The 19221-nt window shown below is 35.8% G+C and overlaps 3 protein-coding genes across 3 annotated transcripts; all 3 read left to right on the top strand.

Annotated features, from left to right (window-relative positions):
* The first annotated feature begins 2261 nt into the window (after positions 1–2261).
* LOC133866434 (G-box-binding factor 4-like) lies at positions 2262–7842 on the top strand. Its single transcript, XM_062302963.1, has 4 exons — positions 2262–3378; positions 3467–3538; positions 6584–6613; positions 7368–7842. The coding sequence occupies exons 1-4, from the start codon at positions 2677–2679 to the stop codon at positions 7446–7448; spliced, it is 885 nt and encodes a 294-aa protein (XP_062158947.1). The 5' UTR covers positions 2262–2676; the 3' UTR covers positions 7449–7842.
* Positions 7843–12317: 4475 nt separating this feature from the next.
* LOC133866569 (classical arabinogalactan protein 9) lies at positions 12318–14160 on the top strand. The gene is made up of 4 exons (XM_062303127.1): positions 12318–12706; positions 12820–12935; positions 13098–13496; positions 13852–14160. The coding sequence occupies exons 1-4, from the start codon at positions 12574–12576 to the stop codon at positions 13915–13917; spliced, it is 714 nt and encodes a 237-aa protein (XP_062159111.1). The 5' UTR covers positions 12318–12573; the 3' UTR covers positions 13918–14160.
* A 2638-nt stretch (positions 14161–16798) lies between these two features.
* LOC133865416 (uncharacterized) lies at positions 16799–18830 on the top strand. Its single transcript, XM_062301822.1, has 2 exons — positions 16799–17286; positions 17389–18830. The coding sequence occupies exons 1-2, from the start codon at positions 17139–17141 to the stop codon at positions 18651–18653; spliced, it is 1413 nt and encodes a 470-aa protein (XP_062157806.1). The 5' UTR covers positions 16799–17138; the 3' UTR covers positions 18654–18830.
* The last annotated feature ends 391 nt before the right edge of the window (positions 18831–19221 follow it).

The raw sequence follows: 19221 nt of genomic DNA, 5'->3' as shown, positions 1-19221 counted from the left end.
TATTGATTATCATCAACAAGAATATGTTTTACATTTTCTTATGGGACTGAATGATTATATCTCCCATATTAGAAGACAAATTCTTCCCATTGATCATCTATCATCAATCAACAAAGTGTTCTCTCTAATTCTTCATGAAGAACGAAATAGATAAATTTCTTCATCGGTTGGATCTTTAACACATGATACTGCTGCATTAATGAAGAAGGTTGTTTCAACACCTCCAAACCAATATGCTAAACACAATATATCTTGTAAATATCATTTAAAATGTAGTCATTGTGGTGTTATTGGACATGTCATTAAAAAATAATGTTATAAACTAGACGGGTATCTACCTGGTTACAAATTCAACAAAGGCTTTATTATGCTCATCAAGTAAATAATACTTCCTTGCTACTCAAGTTCACCTTTTTTGGAATATGACAAGTGATTCTTCCATTCGTCAATTGGTGTTTCCAGTAATAAACATATTGATAATCCTTGGATTATTGATAGTATAACGACTACCGATCATATGATCAGTTCCATATCTTATATATTTTACCTCTATTACTACTATAATTTCAACTTTTGTCAAATTTCCAAATGGTGAATTTGTTGCTGTTAATAATGCTGACAGAGTAAAAATGTTAGAAATCTCATTCTCACTAAAATACTTTTTGTGCCTTCCTTTCTTTCAATTTAATCTATGCCAGCAAACTCATTAAAACTAACAATTGTTGCTCTTTTTACATTGATATTTACTTTATACAAAATCTATATAATTGGAAGACGATCGGAGTAGATAGACAACAATGATGCTTGTTTCATTTACTTTATAAACCAGCGTCAAAGGCAACTTCATTTAAAGTTTTTTGTGCTTCCATAAAGAATGCTTTTGCTGATATTTGGCATTATAGACTAAGCCATTTATCACATTCTTGAATAAAATTGTTGCATTAATTAATTCCTTATATTTTGTGTGAATCAAATAATTAATCTTTGTACAATCTACCCTTTAGTTAGGCAACATCGATTGCCTTTTCCTATTAGCAGATCGGTTTCAAAATCTGTTTTTTATTTGATATAGTGTGATATATGGGGGCCTTTCTTTGTCAAGTCCACAAATATTGCTTCTAGTTTCTTTCTTACAATTTGATGATTATAATCATTTTACTTGGCTCCATTTGGTGTAAACCAAATCTCAAACTCGTTCCCTTATTCATCATCAAAGTTAAATTGAAACACCTCGATAAAATGCTATTGTTGAACATAAACATCAACATTTGTTGAGTGTAGCAAGAACTTTGAGATTTTAAGGTCATCTTTCTTTATTTTTGTAGGGTGATTGCGTACTTACTGCTGCTAATTTTATCAATCAAATTCAAACTCCTAATATTATTAACAAATCTCATTATGAGATACTTTTTTTCATCACTCCTAAATATTCTCGTCTCCGTGTCTTTGGGTGTTTATGTTATCCATCTATTCTCGCCAGAAATCGGACCAAATTTGATCCCTGTGTTAAACCTTGAATGTTTATAGGATATTCTTACGAAATCAAAGGTTACAAGTTATTTGAATTTGTTTTGTTTTTCCTAACTTTATTTCTAATGATTTTAGTTCTGCATCTCCATCTAGTACTTCTATTCCAATGCATATTCCTAACACTGAATTAATTTGTTCCTCTTGATTCTCCTACGTACTGTTGACCATATTCAATGCATATTCAATGCATCTCCAACAAATGCATCTTCCTCGTCATAAGACCATATTCCATCTTGAAATTGAAATCATTTGGCCAAAGGTGGCTATTATCTTTATTTTATTAAGAGTATTTTTATTATTGGATGGACATTAACATATTTTTTTGATAGTTCTAGAAGAATATTATTCAAATTAAAAGTTTGAAAAATGACATTAATTATCAATTTGATTGTAGTTTGTGAGGGCAAGTGGGCTTTTCTCATTTGTTTTTAAATTAGATTTTTTTTTGGGTATCTTACTGTCATTTATTAATAAATGATTTTATAATAAGGTTAGTTTTGATAAAGATCAAATAGTAGTATGGACTATCCATGAAATTAAGAGAGAGAGAGAGAGAGAGAGAATATGATAGGCCATATTTGTTCTTGGGCCGTTGTCAAAAATGGACAAAGATGGTCCGCGCTCCGACATGCCACGATTGGACAAGTAGGTGCAGTAATCAGAGCATCATTGACCTATCTCTACACGACAACACACCCATCCCCATCATAACCATTTTGAGCGACAAAAATCACAGACCGTCGGTGCCATCTCAGAGACCCAGACCGTCACTCAACCCAACCCACAATTCCTAATCCACGGTGTGATACGCCACCAACACTCACAGCCAGCACAGCCGCCCGTAACAAAAATCCCCAAGTAACAAACCCCAAATAATCGGTCAACCGGTCACCGGCAACCGGCCCTCCCCCCTCCCGGTCTCCCGGTTCCCTATACTCACAACATAAATCTCTCTCTCTCTCTCTCTCTTTCTCTCTCCGCGATCCCAACTGAATAACAAACCAATTATTCCAATTTCCAACCCCACCCCTCCCCAAATCCACTGAGAGGAAAATTTATAGAGCAAGAAACAGTGACCGACTGGCTCTGAGAGAGAGAGAGAGAGTGTGCGTGTGACTGAGAAGAAGCCCCATAGAATCGGCGAAAATGGCGTCGTCGAAGGTGATGACATCACCGAACTCGGGTTCGAGGAAATCGGATCTACCTCGACGCGCTTCTTCCTCCGCTACAAAGCCCCAATCGCTCCCCGATCAAACCAAAAGCTCTTTCGCCAACGCCAACCGCGGCACTCTTGGATCCTCCTCGATGACCGTCGATGGCCTTCTACGCACCGTTTACGACTCAAAACCCTCTGCCACCGAGTCCACCCTCCTCGATGCCCAAATCACCGTGATTGACACCCCAGTCTCAACCCAGGGTCTCTCCGAGCCCAAACCCAATGTGCAGAAGACCGTGGACGAAGTGTGGCGGGAGATCGTCTCCGGCGACCGGAGGGAGTGCAAGGAGGAGGCGCCGGAGGACGAGATGATGACTCTGGAGGACTTTCTGGCACAGGCCGGGTCTGTGGAAGATGAGGACATGAAGGCCGAGCCCACCGAGCGCATGAGCGGAGGGGTCTTCTCGTTCGACCCCGTCCCGACGAGCCAGTTCGCGGCTTTAGACAGCATTGAAGGAGCCATTGTAGGGTTCGGAAATGGAGTAGAGGTGATTGCAGGAGCAGGTGCGGGTACAGGGAGAGGGAAGAGGAGCCGCGTGGTCATGGAGCCGTTGGATAAGGCGGCTCAGCAGAGGCAACGGCGGATGATCAAGAACCGGGAGTCCGCCGCAAGGTCCAGGGAGAGAAAGCAGGTATTGTGTTTCTTACCATTGTTGAGTTTGAATGATTTCTTTTGTGTATGTATATTAGTGTAATGAGGTTTTGTGTTTTGGATTATAGGCGTACCAAGTTGAATTAGAGTCGTTAGCGGTGAGACTAGAAGAGGAGAATGAGCAACTGTTGAAAGAGAAGGTATTAGGTTCAGTTTATTGCTTTTAAAAATGTTGGATGTTTTATTTATTTGGGAATGAGACTGTAAAAATTTCTCATTTTTCCCCTCTTACGAAAGAGTAATGCTATAGTTAATATTGTGGACAGTTCGTGTTATGTGGAACTATGTTGCTGGAAATGATTCTATTTTGTGGGTTATATCGTGTTATACTATGTTGAACTATGTGGTTTATCAAAAATTGGAGCACAATGGTGCAATCAGGTTACCTCTTCGTTGGTGTTATGGAGGTATTAGTTACAACGTTTTGCTTGGAAGTCTTCTGAGTAATAAGGTTTGATGGAATAGTTTGATCTAAACTGTATGTGTGTTAAATATTTGGTGTTTCATAATTTAGCTGAAAACCTTTTTTTTTTTTTATAAGTATAATTTAGCTGAAAACCTTAAAACTTTTTTAATCAACTTTCATTTCCAATTATCCGAGGCTGGCAGCAATTGTGTCCAATGGTTGTTTCAGTTGTCAAAAGTTGTGTTCTTGATCAGTGTATATGATACTTTTTACTTGTCGTCCCTTGGGTGTCAATTGCAATCTCATTGCTCTAGTGTTGTTATGTTTTATTGTAAACGTACATTCTCAATCTCATTGCTCTAGTATTCTGTTTTTTCATTTTCAAATGTTCATTTGCAATCTCATTGCTCTTGTATTATTAGGCATTAACCTTTCATCCTTGTATCAATGCTATTCATGGCAGGCAAATGCATGCCATGAATATGTTACTTCTTGCCTGACATTCTATTGTATAGAGGTCAGTTGGTTGTACATATATAATATTGGCCAAAATACGATTTTGGTCCTTAGGACTCTGTCAAGTTTTAATTTGGGCCTTGAACTATTGATTGTTTCAATTTATTGCATGAACTTTTGTAAACACCTTAATGTTATTCTTATCCTGCCTTACTGTTACTATACGAACATCAATTGTGGATGTGATTTTTTGTTGTACACTTGTCTTTATGCTGTTGACCTGACTTGTTTACATGTGGTCTGTAAGTCAAAAACACATGACACCCATTGTTTTCTATTTATTTTACTATTTTTTTTAAGAATTTAATTCTCTATTTTCATAGATCCTCATTTTGTGACACCAGCATGTAGTTTAACTTGCCAAGTTAGTATTTTATTTTATTTTTATAAGTAATAATTCATTAAAAAACGCAAAGGGGCGCAACCCTAGTACACAGGAAGTATGCAAAAGAGCCCCTTAGTAATTCGCATAGTGATAGTAAGCCGGAATATTAAATGCTACATGGAGACGTTTTGAGAACTTCAACAACTAAAATAAAACAATCAGTAATTCAGAGACAAAATTGTATTTGATACACAGTTTAGGGACTGAAATTTAACCAATTATATTTCTATCAAGTTTCCTTGGGAAGCACGAGTAATATAGTACTCTAGAGACAGTTCACAGGGCTTAGCCTGCTGAGTATATATATGTAAATATGGATGTTCCCCTAGCTCTCACTTTCACATTAAGAGTGGGTCAAGGTCTAAGAAGACAAATGCTTGGAAATATCTTCTGACAGTGAGTAACCGTCAACCATATATCAGTGTTTGATTTCATGTCTGTGTTTTTGTCTTGACATTCTAATTGCCTTAGATTTATCTTGTCTAATGAATATTGTTTACCATGTTATTGTTCCCTTCATACTACTCTATTTTGTTCTTGAATATCATTTACATGTGAAAAGGTAGTTTACTAAATTGTTCTCTAGTTTATTTTTTTATAGACTCCTTTGTTGGACAAATGAACATTCTTGTCCAAACAGTTGTTAGATCTCTGCAGATCCAATTGCAATAACCTTGATAGCAGCAGTGACTAGACGAAAAAGCCTTGCATTCCAACTGCTCAAAACTTGCTCTGCAAAATAATCAACTCTGTTTGACCTTTCATTTCATTTATGAATGTAGATGCTACATTTGATTCATTTTCCTTTGAATGCAATGTTGGTTAATTATGCTTTAATAAATTTTAATTCAGTTAACTTGTCAAACTTCAGAATTTAGTATGGAAGAAAATGGCAAATCATTATTAAATTACTGGTTAGAGAAGTTAAGCCAGCGTACAGCTTACACCTGTTTCCTCTTAATATACGTGTGAATAAATTGAGTTTTCAGTTTTGCATGAATTGATGATATGTGTTATACATGTAAATAGACGTGGTAAAAAACTGATAAGTATGCTAATAGTTTTGTCATTATCTTTAGAACAAAATATTTTAATTTAATTATAAGACTCTCTCAATGTTCTGATCTTTTTGTCCATTTGCATTTCCATGCTAACTGCTGACTCTTGGTTTGCCTTTTCTTTTCTTTTCTTTTTTTGGGTATGTTCCTCTACTCTACTTTTTTGCTCATCAAATCAGATCTCAGACAGGCCTGTTCTTTCACATGTTTTTTGTAACCAATGTTGCATGTTGCATGCACAAGGTTGAACCTTGATTTCTACCTAATGCATTTTTCAATTAGCAAGCTTTTCTCTTAAAGTTTCTATAATTCTCACACTACATCGATGATGATGCATGGCGTTTTACCAGGGTTTTATTACATATATTTTGTCACATATCCATACTGGGCTGTTGATTTTTCGTGCTCAATTATGGAACTTGGTGCTCGGTGAGAATTTATTAGCTGTGATTAAATCTAATCCATATTTGCTAGCATCACGTATTTATAATCTATACCAGTTATGATTCAAAGTTCACTCCTTTGAATTATTATCCTCTGTCATGTAGCTTGGTAGTGAAGTAAGTACTACATTTAAAAAAAATTAAAAATTATTACTGCTAATAAATATGATTGCTTTACTTTTTGGTCACACATCTTGGTTTACGAGATCTAATTTCATCTAATGTAATTAATATGATGACTAGGCTTGTGAATACATACTCAGGCAAAGATTTACTCTTTGAGCTTTTGTTTGATTTTGATTCACTTTGTATTGGTTTTCATTTGTACTTTCTTGTCACCTTAAGAGTTCATAGTGACAAAAGTTTTTCTTTTGCAGGCTGAGAGAACTAAGGAAAGGTTTAAGCAGGTACTGATTTTTCTTTATAGTATTCTTTTATGAATATGGAAAATGTCAGTATTTGATTAATAGAAGTTGTTGTGGAGTTGATGTGATTGATTTGAGGGCAAAACATTTGAAACTGAAAACTCCCTGCTTTTAAATTATATTCTCGTTTTCCAGTTTGATGTTATGCTGTGTATGGAAATTATTGGTTGATAATGACTTAATGCATGTTGGAAAATTTGATAATATTGTTTTCTTTCTTCTTCTTCTTTTTTTATTAGTAACTTTGATAATATTGTTAAACAGTGAAAGAAGAAATAACCTTGTGAAATATTGCTATTTGAGGCTTTAGTCTTCTTTGGATTTACAGTTCATTTGTCTACCATTAAATGGTGGTTGATGGTGTCTCACCTCTAGTTAATAGATGAGGAGGACTTCTATGTTGAAATTTTTTTTGTAGTATTTGAAAAACAAGAACGACTGGAATTTCATTTCACCTTGTTTTTTGTTTGTTCTAAATTTTATTGATAATTATTGACACCTTAAATGCTTTATTCCTAGATAATAGTGAAATTTCTACTTTATTATTATTAACAAATGTTGTCAACTCAAATTTTACTTTATGGAGCTTTAGTGGTTCATGATATGACCTTTGAGCAGCAGTTTTTGCACAACTCTGCAACAATTTACATGATAGGAGGAAGTTGGGGAGTAGAACAGGAACTACAAGGGTCTATTAAATAACTTCAAAGTTAAGTTTTTTTTCTTTTCCCTGCAGATCATGGAAAAAATTATCCCAGTTGAGGAGAAGTGCAGACAACCACGTGTCCTCCGAAGAGTTCGATCCTTGCAGTGGTAGATTTTATATGCTTGAGGGGTGGAGAGAAACACCGTTCACTGACATAGGGGGGGGGAAAGAAAATATTGTAACTGGAAATTAATCATCTTTTAAGTTAGATATTTCAACCCGATGGTTCGTCTATAAGAGCGATCGTGGTTTTTTCTGATTACAGAAGACAGAGGGATTGGAACCTGAGTCTGGAAGGGAAATTCCTTATAGCTGAAGAAAACAGGAGTTTTATTGAAGGGAGTGAAACGCAGAAATCTGAAGTAGTGAATTATGTAGTTAGTGAGTGTCTCACATAAATGACCAAGGGGGGAAATGGAATAGAGGTTTCTGGGCTGGTGTAGTCTATTATCTATGTTTTGACAGCTTTTGGCCAAAATAGAAATGAGGTTCTATTTATACTTAAGCAGGCGTGCTTTGTGATTGTCTTGCCGTGAGACCTGACTTTGAAGATAGGTTTGGAACTGAGAGGACTGACCTGTGCGCTGTTCTAATGGCCACTTTATTGCAGTGGAATCAGTGTTTGTTTTATAGATCCCTGGAATAGAGTATTGCAGGAATTGCAATTCCTCAAATCTAGGCCATTACCTTGTAATCGGCGGCTGAAAATGTGCCATGTTAGCAATCCATGTGAAAAGTAGGAAACCTTAAAGCATTTGTCCCTTTTGCCCATCTCGCCTCACAGCCACTCGGCATGGGGATTTATGGTGTTAGTCTCACGGCGTCTCCAAGTGGTGATTGTAATGGCTATGTTTTTCACCTCATATAAATCCCATGCAAAACCACTGAAAATGGAAAGCCTAGATTCAAAATCCACAAGATCACCACCTCTGTGTCACATGAACCCAAAAAGGCTTGAAGGTTCAACCCCCCACAGCCTCTAAAAGCCGTTGCTATAGCTCAATAAGTCGTCGGAGTTGTCACTGCTGGCTTGGTTATTGTTGACTCTCAAGCGACATGCATCGGATCTCAGGCGTGAGATCTTGTCAGCATTGCCGAGTTGAAGAGGATGAGAGAGAGAGAGAGGGGCCGTGATTGGCGAAGAGAAGTAGTTTGTGACCAAAAATCTTTCTTTGAGAAGTGTGCTGAAAACACATCTCATTCTGCAGCGCTCATTGAATACGATTTGACCAAAGAGTGAAAATGCTCAAATCTGGGGATTACAAAGTCACAGTGAATTGGAAGAATTGCAATCCCTACAATGTCACAGCAATTGCCGAGGGTGTCAATAAGTATAGATAATGCACGATAAACCCTATAATTCAATCAGTGACTCGAATATTAAAGCAACCAAGGCGAAAACCTATGTATCAGATTCTAACAATTTTTTTGTTTGGATTGTTAACAATTTAGCCAATAAATATAAAAGAATTTTTATGAAGCTTACCCGTTTGAGTAAATCTTAAATACTCGAGTTTCATAAAAATTCTTCAAAATTTACTAGTAATAAATAATAATGTGAAAATTCATGAGGCAGCCACGATAGCTAGCGTCGAGAAAGCGCATGAGGACGTGGTTGTTTATTAAGTGTGCATTTTGGCAGATTTGTTTTAGCAGAAAGAGCATAGAAGACTAAAAGTATTGGTAAAAGTAAAAGGCTAAAAAGCAGCTTCTTCTTTTTTTATTCTTTTTCGCCTTATATATAAAAAGATAATTTATTAAAATCCTTTCAAAAAAATATTTAATTGATTTCTAAGACCTTTGGGAACTTGGAAGCCCTTTTTAACTGTTCCTTTTGTCTTTCTAGTATTGTATTTATACAGTCCATCTCTCTTTTGTTTGTAGGAATCTGGCCGCATTGAGAATCAGAATTGGAGAAATATATAATAAGTTAAGAAAACTGAATTGAATATTGCGTCTGGTAGGATAGTACAATGGTAATGATATTTGCAGGAGTGGAGTGTAGGTAAATGTCGATCACTCTTCACAGACAAAAACAAGCTGCCATAAATTCATAATGCCATTTCTCTTGGTTTTTTCTTCACGACTATTATATTGCCTCCTGACCTAACCTAAGGATTTAGGCTTGGCAGTTGGGTCACAAAAGCACCTCCAATTTGGCATCTCTCGTGTATCCGCATTCCTTGTCCTGGTTTTTTTTTTTTTTTTTATCGTTTTGTCCTCTCTTCTCCCAAACCGCAGGTCAAAGGAAAATTTTGTGTTGGAATGCTGTACACAAAATTCTTCAATATTTAAATAAAACCATAAGTTATTGTATATGATACGGCGGGTATCCTACAGTCTTGTAATAATACACAAATGCTAGTTGGATCGCGAAAAACAATGATCATAGATCAACCAAAAGGTGGATTTCATTCTTGGTGGAAGAGTTATCTCCGGTGGCGGTGGTGTCGCATTTTGTGAGACTAAGGTTTTATCTCTAGAGTACTCATGAAACTGGGATATAAACACGTCAATCCACGTGTTAGCTTATAGAACTACCTAAATAGAAGAAAAACACATGTGAGATATGTCCGGCTAGCCAAATAGGATAAATGGTTCAAAACTTGTCTACCATGATATCCTGATTAGCTTTGACATATTATCACTAAGTAAAGGTTTAACCGTTTAAGTCCTCAAGACTCATTCATTTATGCACGAGTTTTCCTATTCTAATAATGTTGTGTTTTAATTTTGAAAATGGTGGGGAATTGTTAAAAGGTTTTCAAAATTAATATTATTATGTATGTCTGCCTATATTTATGGTTTGAGAACATTTTATATTGGAATGTATTTAAAGAGTCTTGGAAGAGGCAAGTCTCACATGAGAAAAAAAAAATAAATTAAATGAGACATTTATAATGCTTAACTCACACCAAGCTATTGCTTTAAAACAATACTTAGGTGTTAGTTCCCAAGGGATAGCTCAATCGATTAGGGATCACGTCTTATGAAACGGAGGTCTCTAGTTTGAATCCCCCCTCCCCCCTCTCGTGTGAACATGTCAAAAAAAAAAAAAAAAAAACAATACTTATGTGTTGTGTGCATACAAGGGCTAGAGTAGTAGGGCCCCCCAAAATGTTCTCTAATTTTTTAAAAAAAATACCTCTATGTTTTTCTTTTTAAATCAAAATTTTTACCACTTTATTTTTTTATTTTTTAAAAATAAAATAAAATTCATCCCTCCACATCTGAAATCCTAGTTCAACCCCTTTTACTATGGTGTGGAGCATCAGACACGCAGCGCATGCGCATGCTTGACAGTGGGTTGTAGGGCGCCAGTGGCATTTTTGTGGCACACTTAGCACGAATCTTTGGAGCTTGGAGCGATCAAATCATTAATTAGCTATTATTTTATGTTAATTTCCAAATTACATGTCAAATTGACACTATATTGTCCATTGCAGACCAATTTAAAATACATTGTTTTCTTATGTCTCTCTAAAAATCATTCTGCAATTTTAAATTTCTCTCTCTTACTCTCCTTCTCCTTGCTAGAATATAAACTTTGAGGGTGTTCTAATTTGGTTTTATTTTGTGCAAAGTGCAACCAAACTTTAGAGGTTTAATGGACTACATTGTATCATGAAAAAGTGTTTACTATAACCCAATGCATACCAATTAATCAAAATTGGTTGGGACAAATAACTTCTTCACACACTTTAATAGCATTCATTTTTATGTTTTAGATTTCTATACTAAGAAAGATGATTAATGTATGTAAAGTAGAGATCAACAAAACAGAGAACATATCAACATGGGGTACTGACTTTAGGGTTTGATGAAAATTTCATTCCTCAGAGGCATGAAAGGATGATTTATTAAGCATTTTTTTATTTTTTTATTTTTTAAAAAAGAACATAGAAAACAAGGAAAAATCTTGTACACTATAACACCGAGTATTAAATCGCCTATTATTCTATAAGCTTAACTAATAAGAAATTGTTGATTTAATCTTTATTTAATAATAATCCCTCACGTGTGAGCTCAAACTCTCCCTTAATAAGTGAGGTCCAACATGTATAATATTTATTCCAACACATAGAATATTTATTCAAAGTCTCAACCTCCAAAATTTGTGTGACAAGATTTGTGTGACAGAAACAAATGCTTATAATCTTTATTCAAAGTAGGGGTATCACAATAGAAGTACAGATGGTCCCTACCCTCCATCGAATACCTAAGTTGGAGTAGTGTCTCTATTTGCAAGATGAGAAAAACATCTTGATAATCTCTTACAATAAGTGCTCTGTTGTCTCTGAAAAAAGCTTTTTTAGATATTTAGTATCAGAAAAGGAACCCTGTAGTTGATAATTCATGGAAGAACAACCAGTATAATAATAAGAGACGAATGATAAATGGGTCACAAGATTATACATTAGAACCTGTCTCCTTTAGAAAACAATAAAGAAAACCCTCTTCAATTCCTTTTAGACCATTACCACATTTCTGATCTGGTTTACTATAATCAATTTTTTTCTTTCTTTTATTCTTTTTTCCTAAACTACTAGTACTATTTATTTCTTTAGAAAAATCTTATTAGTCCCTTGTGCATCAAAGTATGAGCATCATTACATTTTACAAAGTAAAGGGAGTAAGGATTACATGAAAAGGTAAAGTCTTCATAAAAAGAAAGTTAAATCTGGATTCCCCATCTCCCAAGAAAATATTATTTAATCCAAAAATAGAGACATAACAGGCTGTAAGCACAGAACTCTAATCATTTTTGAATAATAATCCCCATCATCATCCATCAGAGCCACCCAAATTATCCTTCCCCTGTTCTGCAGCACCATTTTGAATCATCAGCTTTTCTTAAAATCTTGAGGCAATATTTTTCCACGAACAAAATCATTCCAACTTTTACTGTTTAAAATAATAAATCACACATTCTCCAATATCTATCTATGTCTGTCACCCATTCAAAATCCTCCCCGTGAAAAGCCAAACACTACTGACATTTTAACAGTCTCTCTCACTCTTCCTCCCACAAGCTTTCTCTGCTTTCTCTCTCTCACACACACATATACACACATCGCAAACAGGGACAGAAGCACACATTTTTCAAAACGCCCTTTGCTTTCTTTCTTTCTAAATGTTCCCAGAGGGCAGGGGCCAGAGATAAAAGCTAAAGCTACATAGGACTAATAAACCTCTCTTATCTTTTCCCTTCACGAAGCAAAAGCAGAAACGGCGGATGAAGGTCTCCTCCATGCTCATCTTCTTCCTCTCTCTTCTATTTTCACTCTTCCAGGCTTCTCACTCCACCACAATTCTAATAGATGGAGTTTCAGAATGGAAGAACCCTGTTCATATAGGAGACTCCATCAGTAAGTATTGCATATCCACACTCAGCTTAATTCTTTTTTAAAAAAAGGGATGATTTTTTTATTTTATATATACCAACTAACATACCTCTGCTTTGTCTTTTATACCTTCTCAGTTTTTAAACACAAGAATCACTACAATCTCTACATTTTCCAGAACCAAAGAGCCTTCAATCTCTGCGATTTCACTCAAGCCACACTTCTCAATAAACCCAATTCCACATCCTACACGGTATGTCTCTCTCTCTCTCTCTCTCTCTCTCTCTCTCTCTCTTCATCTGGGTAATCTAAAAATGGCTTAAAAGAAATTGATTTCTCTGATCTTTTATCTGGGTACTTGAGAAATGGCTCAAAAATCTTGAGGCTCTAACCAATTTGTTCTTACATATCTAAGTGGCACCCATCACGGCCGGGCTTCTTCTACTTTGCCTTCAGCAATGGGTCTCTGAAAGCATGCCAAGCCACTGAAAAGCTTTCCATGAAGGTCTCTTCCACACCGCCACCTGAAGCTTCCCCTATGCCTCCGGAACTTCCTCCAGTGGCAGCTCCAGCGCCCTCTTCTGGTGGAGTCGTGTCGTCCTCTCCGGCATTCCCTTGGCCGTTTCACCCTCACCAAGCGGCTTCACCGAGCCCGGCACCGACTGCAAGCTCTCCGGTGACTGTGCCGTCCCTGGTGCCTGATACAGGTGGTGGTATGCCATTTATCAACAGTAATCCTGCGGTTCCTCTGCCTACTGGTGAAGTCGACTCTGCTACTATTCGTCCTTTACCCACCTCTGGCCAGGGAGGACAGGCATGCAAATCTCTCTCTCTCTCTCTCTCTCTCTCTCTCTCTACATTTATACGTATATATACGTCTATACATGTATTTATACAACCCCTCACTTTTAGTCTTATGCACTCCGCATGGAGGTGGAAGGGGGGTGCAAACTTTATTGTGTCATTATGCATAACAAAAAGCCATTTGTTTTCTCTTCTCAAAACAAAAATATCAACAAACAATCAATCACTCACATAATACTTTTTTTGAAAGAAAAAAAAAATCCTTTCTAAAGAGCATTAACTCTGAATTGCTTCTCTTTTCCATTTGTTCTGATGTGAGTGTTGATTGGGGTATTCATTCATTTTGTATTTCGGTGGGAATGCAGGTGATGGTGGGGTTATTTGCAGTTCAAACGGCTGTATTTTGTGCAGTTTTGCTGATGCTGCTGTAAAGAGAGAGAGAGAGAGAGAGAGAGAGAGAGAGAGAGGTCTGTGTAAAATATATGAGCACCATGTAGTAGTAGTAGTAGTAGTAGTAGTGTTGGTTTGAGTCTAAAGTAGCTTTAGGGGTGATGATTATACCATGTATTGTTGTATTTGTGATGCTGTTAAGACCCTTGCTTTGGAATCATTGGCACTTTTTTGGTCTTTAGTTTTGCCATGCAATCATCAAGCACTACTTTTTCTTTTTTTCACTCTCTTTTCCTCCTTTTTTATATTCTGAAAAAACAAATTTGAACTTCCAAGAGAACCTTTTGGGCAGGTAAATCCTTTGTCATTGTGGTACAAAGCATTTTGGTGCATGGGAAGAAGGGGTGAGATATACAGGACCCTATGAAAATGAATAGTTTATATTGGTGTTTTGATGAAAACTTTGATGTCTCCTGACCGACAGCCTATTAGCCACTATCTGTGCTCCATTGGTAGGTCAACAAATGTGGTTGGATAAATTGCTAGGGTGTTTGTGATCAATGCCATCAACAAGATACACGCCATATTGTCCCCGTTCAATAACTCAATGGTGCAATAGAATGGTTACAAGGCAGCATGTCAAAGGCCCGGTACGAGTGTAACGACGCGGGAAAAAGCGCTAGTCATATCTGCGCTATCACCTTAAAACAGTTAGTCAATTTGGAGCTTTTCTAGCATTCCTTATAAAGCTCAATTTCACAAAGTAACTAGACAATGTGAGACTTAACACCTATGAGTATCTTTATAAACTACTCACTTTATGTGAGTTATTCATCTCCTTTCAATATAGGATCGGGGTAATACAAATTCCCTCCCTTAAACCCCTGACGTTCTCGTCGGGGCCACATCATGTGGTGCTCCAATACCAAATGACTTGGCATTATTAGGTGGCTCTGATACTATTTGTAACGACCCAGGAAAAAATGCTAGCCACATCTGTGCTATCACCCCAAAATGACTAGTCAATTTAGAACTTTCTTAGAATCCCTTATAAAGCCGAGTTTCACCTAATAACTAGGCAATGTGCGACTTAACACCTATGAGTATATTTATAAATCATTCACTTTATGTGAACTATTCATCTCTTCTTAATATGAGACCGGGGTATTATAACAATAAATATTTAACTCAATGATTGAAAAAATGACTGTCTTTTTCTGGAAAACATTTCATTCTCTGAGATTGATTGTGAGCTTTATTTTCCTTAAACACTTTATTATAAGGTTAACTCGGTGTTCTATTTAAAGTTTAAACTATAGCTTATTGCAAAAGCTTAAACGGATAAGAAATAACAATTTAATTATTTGAGGCCCAATACGAGAAATATACAATTGAATGATGTGGCCGTCAAAAAATTAGCCACTAGATCAACATTTATAAGAAATAAAGAAAGAAAGAAAGAAATTAATAGTTTATTTTAACTGTTTCATTATTCCAGTTGTATAATAGTTGTATATGAGTCTTCTAAATAACATTACTCATTTTATATACTCTTTTTAAGTCTTACCATCATACCATGCAATAACCCATATTTGGGACCATTTTATATACTCTTTTTGAAGAATAATGAAATGAATTATTTTTTGTCCTCTATTTATCTTTTTAAATTTGATGTGACTTTTAAAATTATCGATAGATTTATGATGGATCACTATTAAATTTTAATCCTATGGTGATTTTAAAAGCCACATCAACTTTAAGAAAATGAAAAAATATTAGTCTCTACTCTCGAGTAGGGCGATAAACAAGTGCCTTAAAATTAGTTTAGGAGGAACTCCATGTTGCATAATCTCATCATTATTGGAGGCACAATATGAGTTTCAAGCGACTTAAAATTAGTTTTTTTTTTTTTTTTTTTGGTACTAGTGCCCATATGTTACCTTATTAATATATCAATTTTGGCATATATTTATGAAGTTTGATAAATTTACTTTTCGTGATAGACATTGTGTAATAAAATATTTAATTTTTTGATTTGTGTTTATCATATATATATTTTTATATATATATAATGGAAATATAGCATATAAACAGGAAAAAAAATAAAAAAATCTTGTCATTATAGTTTATTATTTTAGTTTCACGGCTTTCCCCCTCCAAAAAGGTGAGATTCCTACATTTCACATGAAACATAAATAACATCACTCTACAAACCAAGGGATTTATGTAAAATTATAGGGTATGTTTAGTAAACATTTTGTATTGAAATTTTTGTTGGAATAATAGTAAAAATTGATTGATGTGATATAAAGTAGGAAAAAAAAATAGTAAATTTTTTTTTTTATTTTTTTGTAAGGAAAAGTAAAAAAATTATGTTTTTTCATTTATTTTTTGAGTAAATAAATAAAAAAAATATTGATTGATGTGATTTAAAAAAGTATGAATATTTTTAGTTTGAATTTTTGGAATAGTTTGACAAACGGTGCTATAATTTTTTAAATAATAGGCTCCAATAGGACTTGACATGTCGAATAGTTTTCTTGCCATGGGATTTGCCTTTTGGGCTCGCTTAGTAATGGCCAGAAACACACTTTTTAAAAAATTATTAACAAATAATTTAAAACGCAGAACATTATTATAAAACACTTCTCACCTTTAAATCACATTAAAACACTTCCTAAACTAAAAATAAAAATAAAAATAAAAAACCATTTCTGATGACCCTTAGGCTTAACAAATAAATTAATTAATTAATGGCCCTTTGTGCATCCATTTCATTTTTCAATTCCTCAAAATGGTATTCAGCTATAAAAAAAAAAAAAATTAATAATAATAAATAAATGGTGCACATACTCTTTTTGTATTTTTAGAAGAAGAAAAAAATTAATAAAAAGGCATATACAAATAAAATGTTTATTATGAATTAAAAGATCCCTAGTCTCTACCAAGAAATGCTGTGATTCAATTTCTCTTATTGGGCCCGACCTGGGGTGATTCATGTTTTGGTATCCAAGGAAACCGTAGCTTCCCGCCAAGGAAAAATATACGATGAAAAAGCAACCGACTTTTAACTGTTTTAAGAAGCAATGAATATGTGCTTTACTCAATTGCTGACACTTGACAACATTATTGTTTCTCCATTAACATCCCTCTCACCAGTAAACCATGAGCCTATTTCTCATTTTATTAACTCAAAATTAATTCACCAAAAGATAAACAAGAAAAGGCAAATAGAAGGGGGAAAAAAAAAAAAAAATCATCTATGGAGCTTGAATTGGGACTCAAGATCACCAAAACCAGAGATGATCTCGCTTCCACCGCTGATGTTATGATTGCCAAAGACCGAGCAGGTCCTGTTTTCTTGTCTAAAGAACATGACAGCATGTTCATCCTCACTGCATATCTCAGAGGTAAAATTTTCATTGGTTTTTTTTTTTTTTTTTTTGAGGTGGGGAGGGGGTGGGGTGGGAGGGGTTTGAGATGTTACAATTATAATGTTTGTACAAATGCAGGTTTCAGGAAAGAGAACATTGATATCAAGATAAATGAAGATGGGACGCGGATAACAGTCAGTGTGGAGAAGCCGGTGCAGGAAATGGTGATGATAGATTGGATGGTATACAAGAAAAGAGTGGAACTCAGGGGTTTTAGAAAGGTTTTCAAAATTCCTGATGGGGTGGTGTTGGATCGGATCAAAGCCAAGTTTGATGAAGAAGCTAGCTTGACAATTGTCATGCCTAAACGGGAAAAGGGAATTCGTAGGGTTGGGATTGAGGAAGTGAAGGAAGAGGAGGTTGAGAGAGAGACAGCAAAACCAGAAAGAGAGCAAGCTGTAGCTGATGCGGTTCTTGAAAGAGACAACGTCGGAATGAAACTTCAGGAAGAATCTAACAACCCCGAGACTGATGGGGTTGTGAAAGAAAAGGTTGGGAGAGGGAAACCAGAAGCAGTGCAAACTGTAGCTGATAAAGAGCCTAAAAGAGAGAGAGAAACGCGAGAGCCTGAGAGTAAAATTACAGAAGAAACTCAGCAGGTGGCAGAGACACCGGAAGAAGCACAAAAGATTGAGCATCATAGAGAATTAGAAGGAGCCACTAAACATCCAGAAGTGGCGACAATGAAACCTACGACTGAAGAAACTTGGAGCAAAGAGCTTCCGGAATTGTCTGAGCCGACAAAGAAACGGGACATTCCAAAGGAAGAAGTACAAGAAAAAGGACTGGAGGAAGAACACCTTCACGGCCCAGAGAGGGCTGAACCATCACATACTGTAGTGGATCAAGTGAGTCAACAACCAGAAATACCACACCAACCATCAAGTCACCGAACTGAAGTCGAAGAAAAAGGCACAAAGGGAGAATTTCGTCAAGCAGAACATGAAATGCCTCAAGAACCACAAAATCAGGAGTCACATACAGATGTTCGAGAGTCAACAAAATCCAAACCTGATCAAGAACCCGTACAAGCAGAAACTCTTCAACCGGAGCGCCCTGTTGAAAACCATGACAAAGAGGAAGTTAAGGAACGAGAAGAAACTCATGTTGTACAAAATGAAGTTGTTCAAGAGGCAAGTAAAGAAAGAAGTTCTCAAGAGAAAGAAGGTGAATCATCAGAAGCAGGGAAAAAGAATGATCTTGGTGAGCAAGAAACTCGAGAGAATCAGTCAGATTCAAAAATGTGTAAGCTAGGTGCTCCCTGTGTTATTGCAGGATCAGCCTTTTTGGTCTCTCTCATAGTTTTTGTCATTCACAAGATTAGAGCTAAGAAAAATGAGTAATTTGTGCATAAGCTGCTTTATTTCTTTGTTATTAAGTGTATAAATTAACAATTGTATTAAAGTTCATGTGCCATTAAGGAGAATTTCATGGTGTGACAGAGATAGAATGAATAACCTTAAAAGCACATAAGGTGAACTTGAGGTAAAGTGAGTACCATTTCAAAGGTGAAATGACAAATCCAATCTTCGATATAATGCTAGTACAAAGGTCCAGAAGATCAACTTTTTCTTTGCATACTTCTGCTTAGAAAATAGACATGTCACACTGATATAGGTTTAGATCCCCCCAACTTTTTCTTCTATGTATTTATTCATTTAGGTTTGCTTAAAAGAGAGAATACAGAGAAAATCGTTCTGACCTTTTTGAATGTCACATTATGCCAGTCATTTTCACAAAGCCTAGTTAGTGGCTATTCTAACATACCTTCCAAAATATATACTCTTCAAACATTTAGAGAATTTAACTCCATCAAACAAAGGAAAGGACAGAAAAGGCTGATCAGGATGGTGCAGCTACTTCGCCAATTTCTTCGTTCTCATGCAAAAAGGCTGATCAGAAACTGGTCCA

The sequence above is a fragment of the Alnus glutinosa genome, chromosome 4, assembly GCF_958979055.1.
Source record: "Alnus glutinosa chromosome 4, dhAlnGlut1.1, whole genome shotgun sequence".
In the NCBI taxonomy this organism is placed as follows: domain Eukaryota; kingdom Viridiplantae; phylum Streptophyta; class Magnoliopsida; order Fagales; family Betulaceae; genus Alnus; species Alnus glutinosa.
This window is presented reverse-complemented; position numbering and strand designations above follow the sequence as displayed.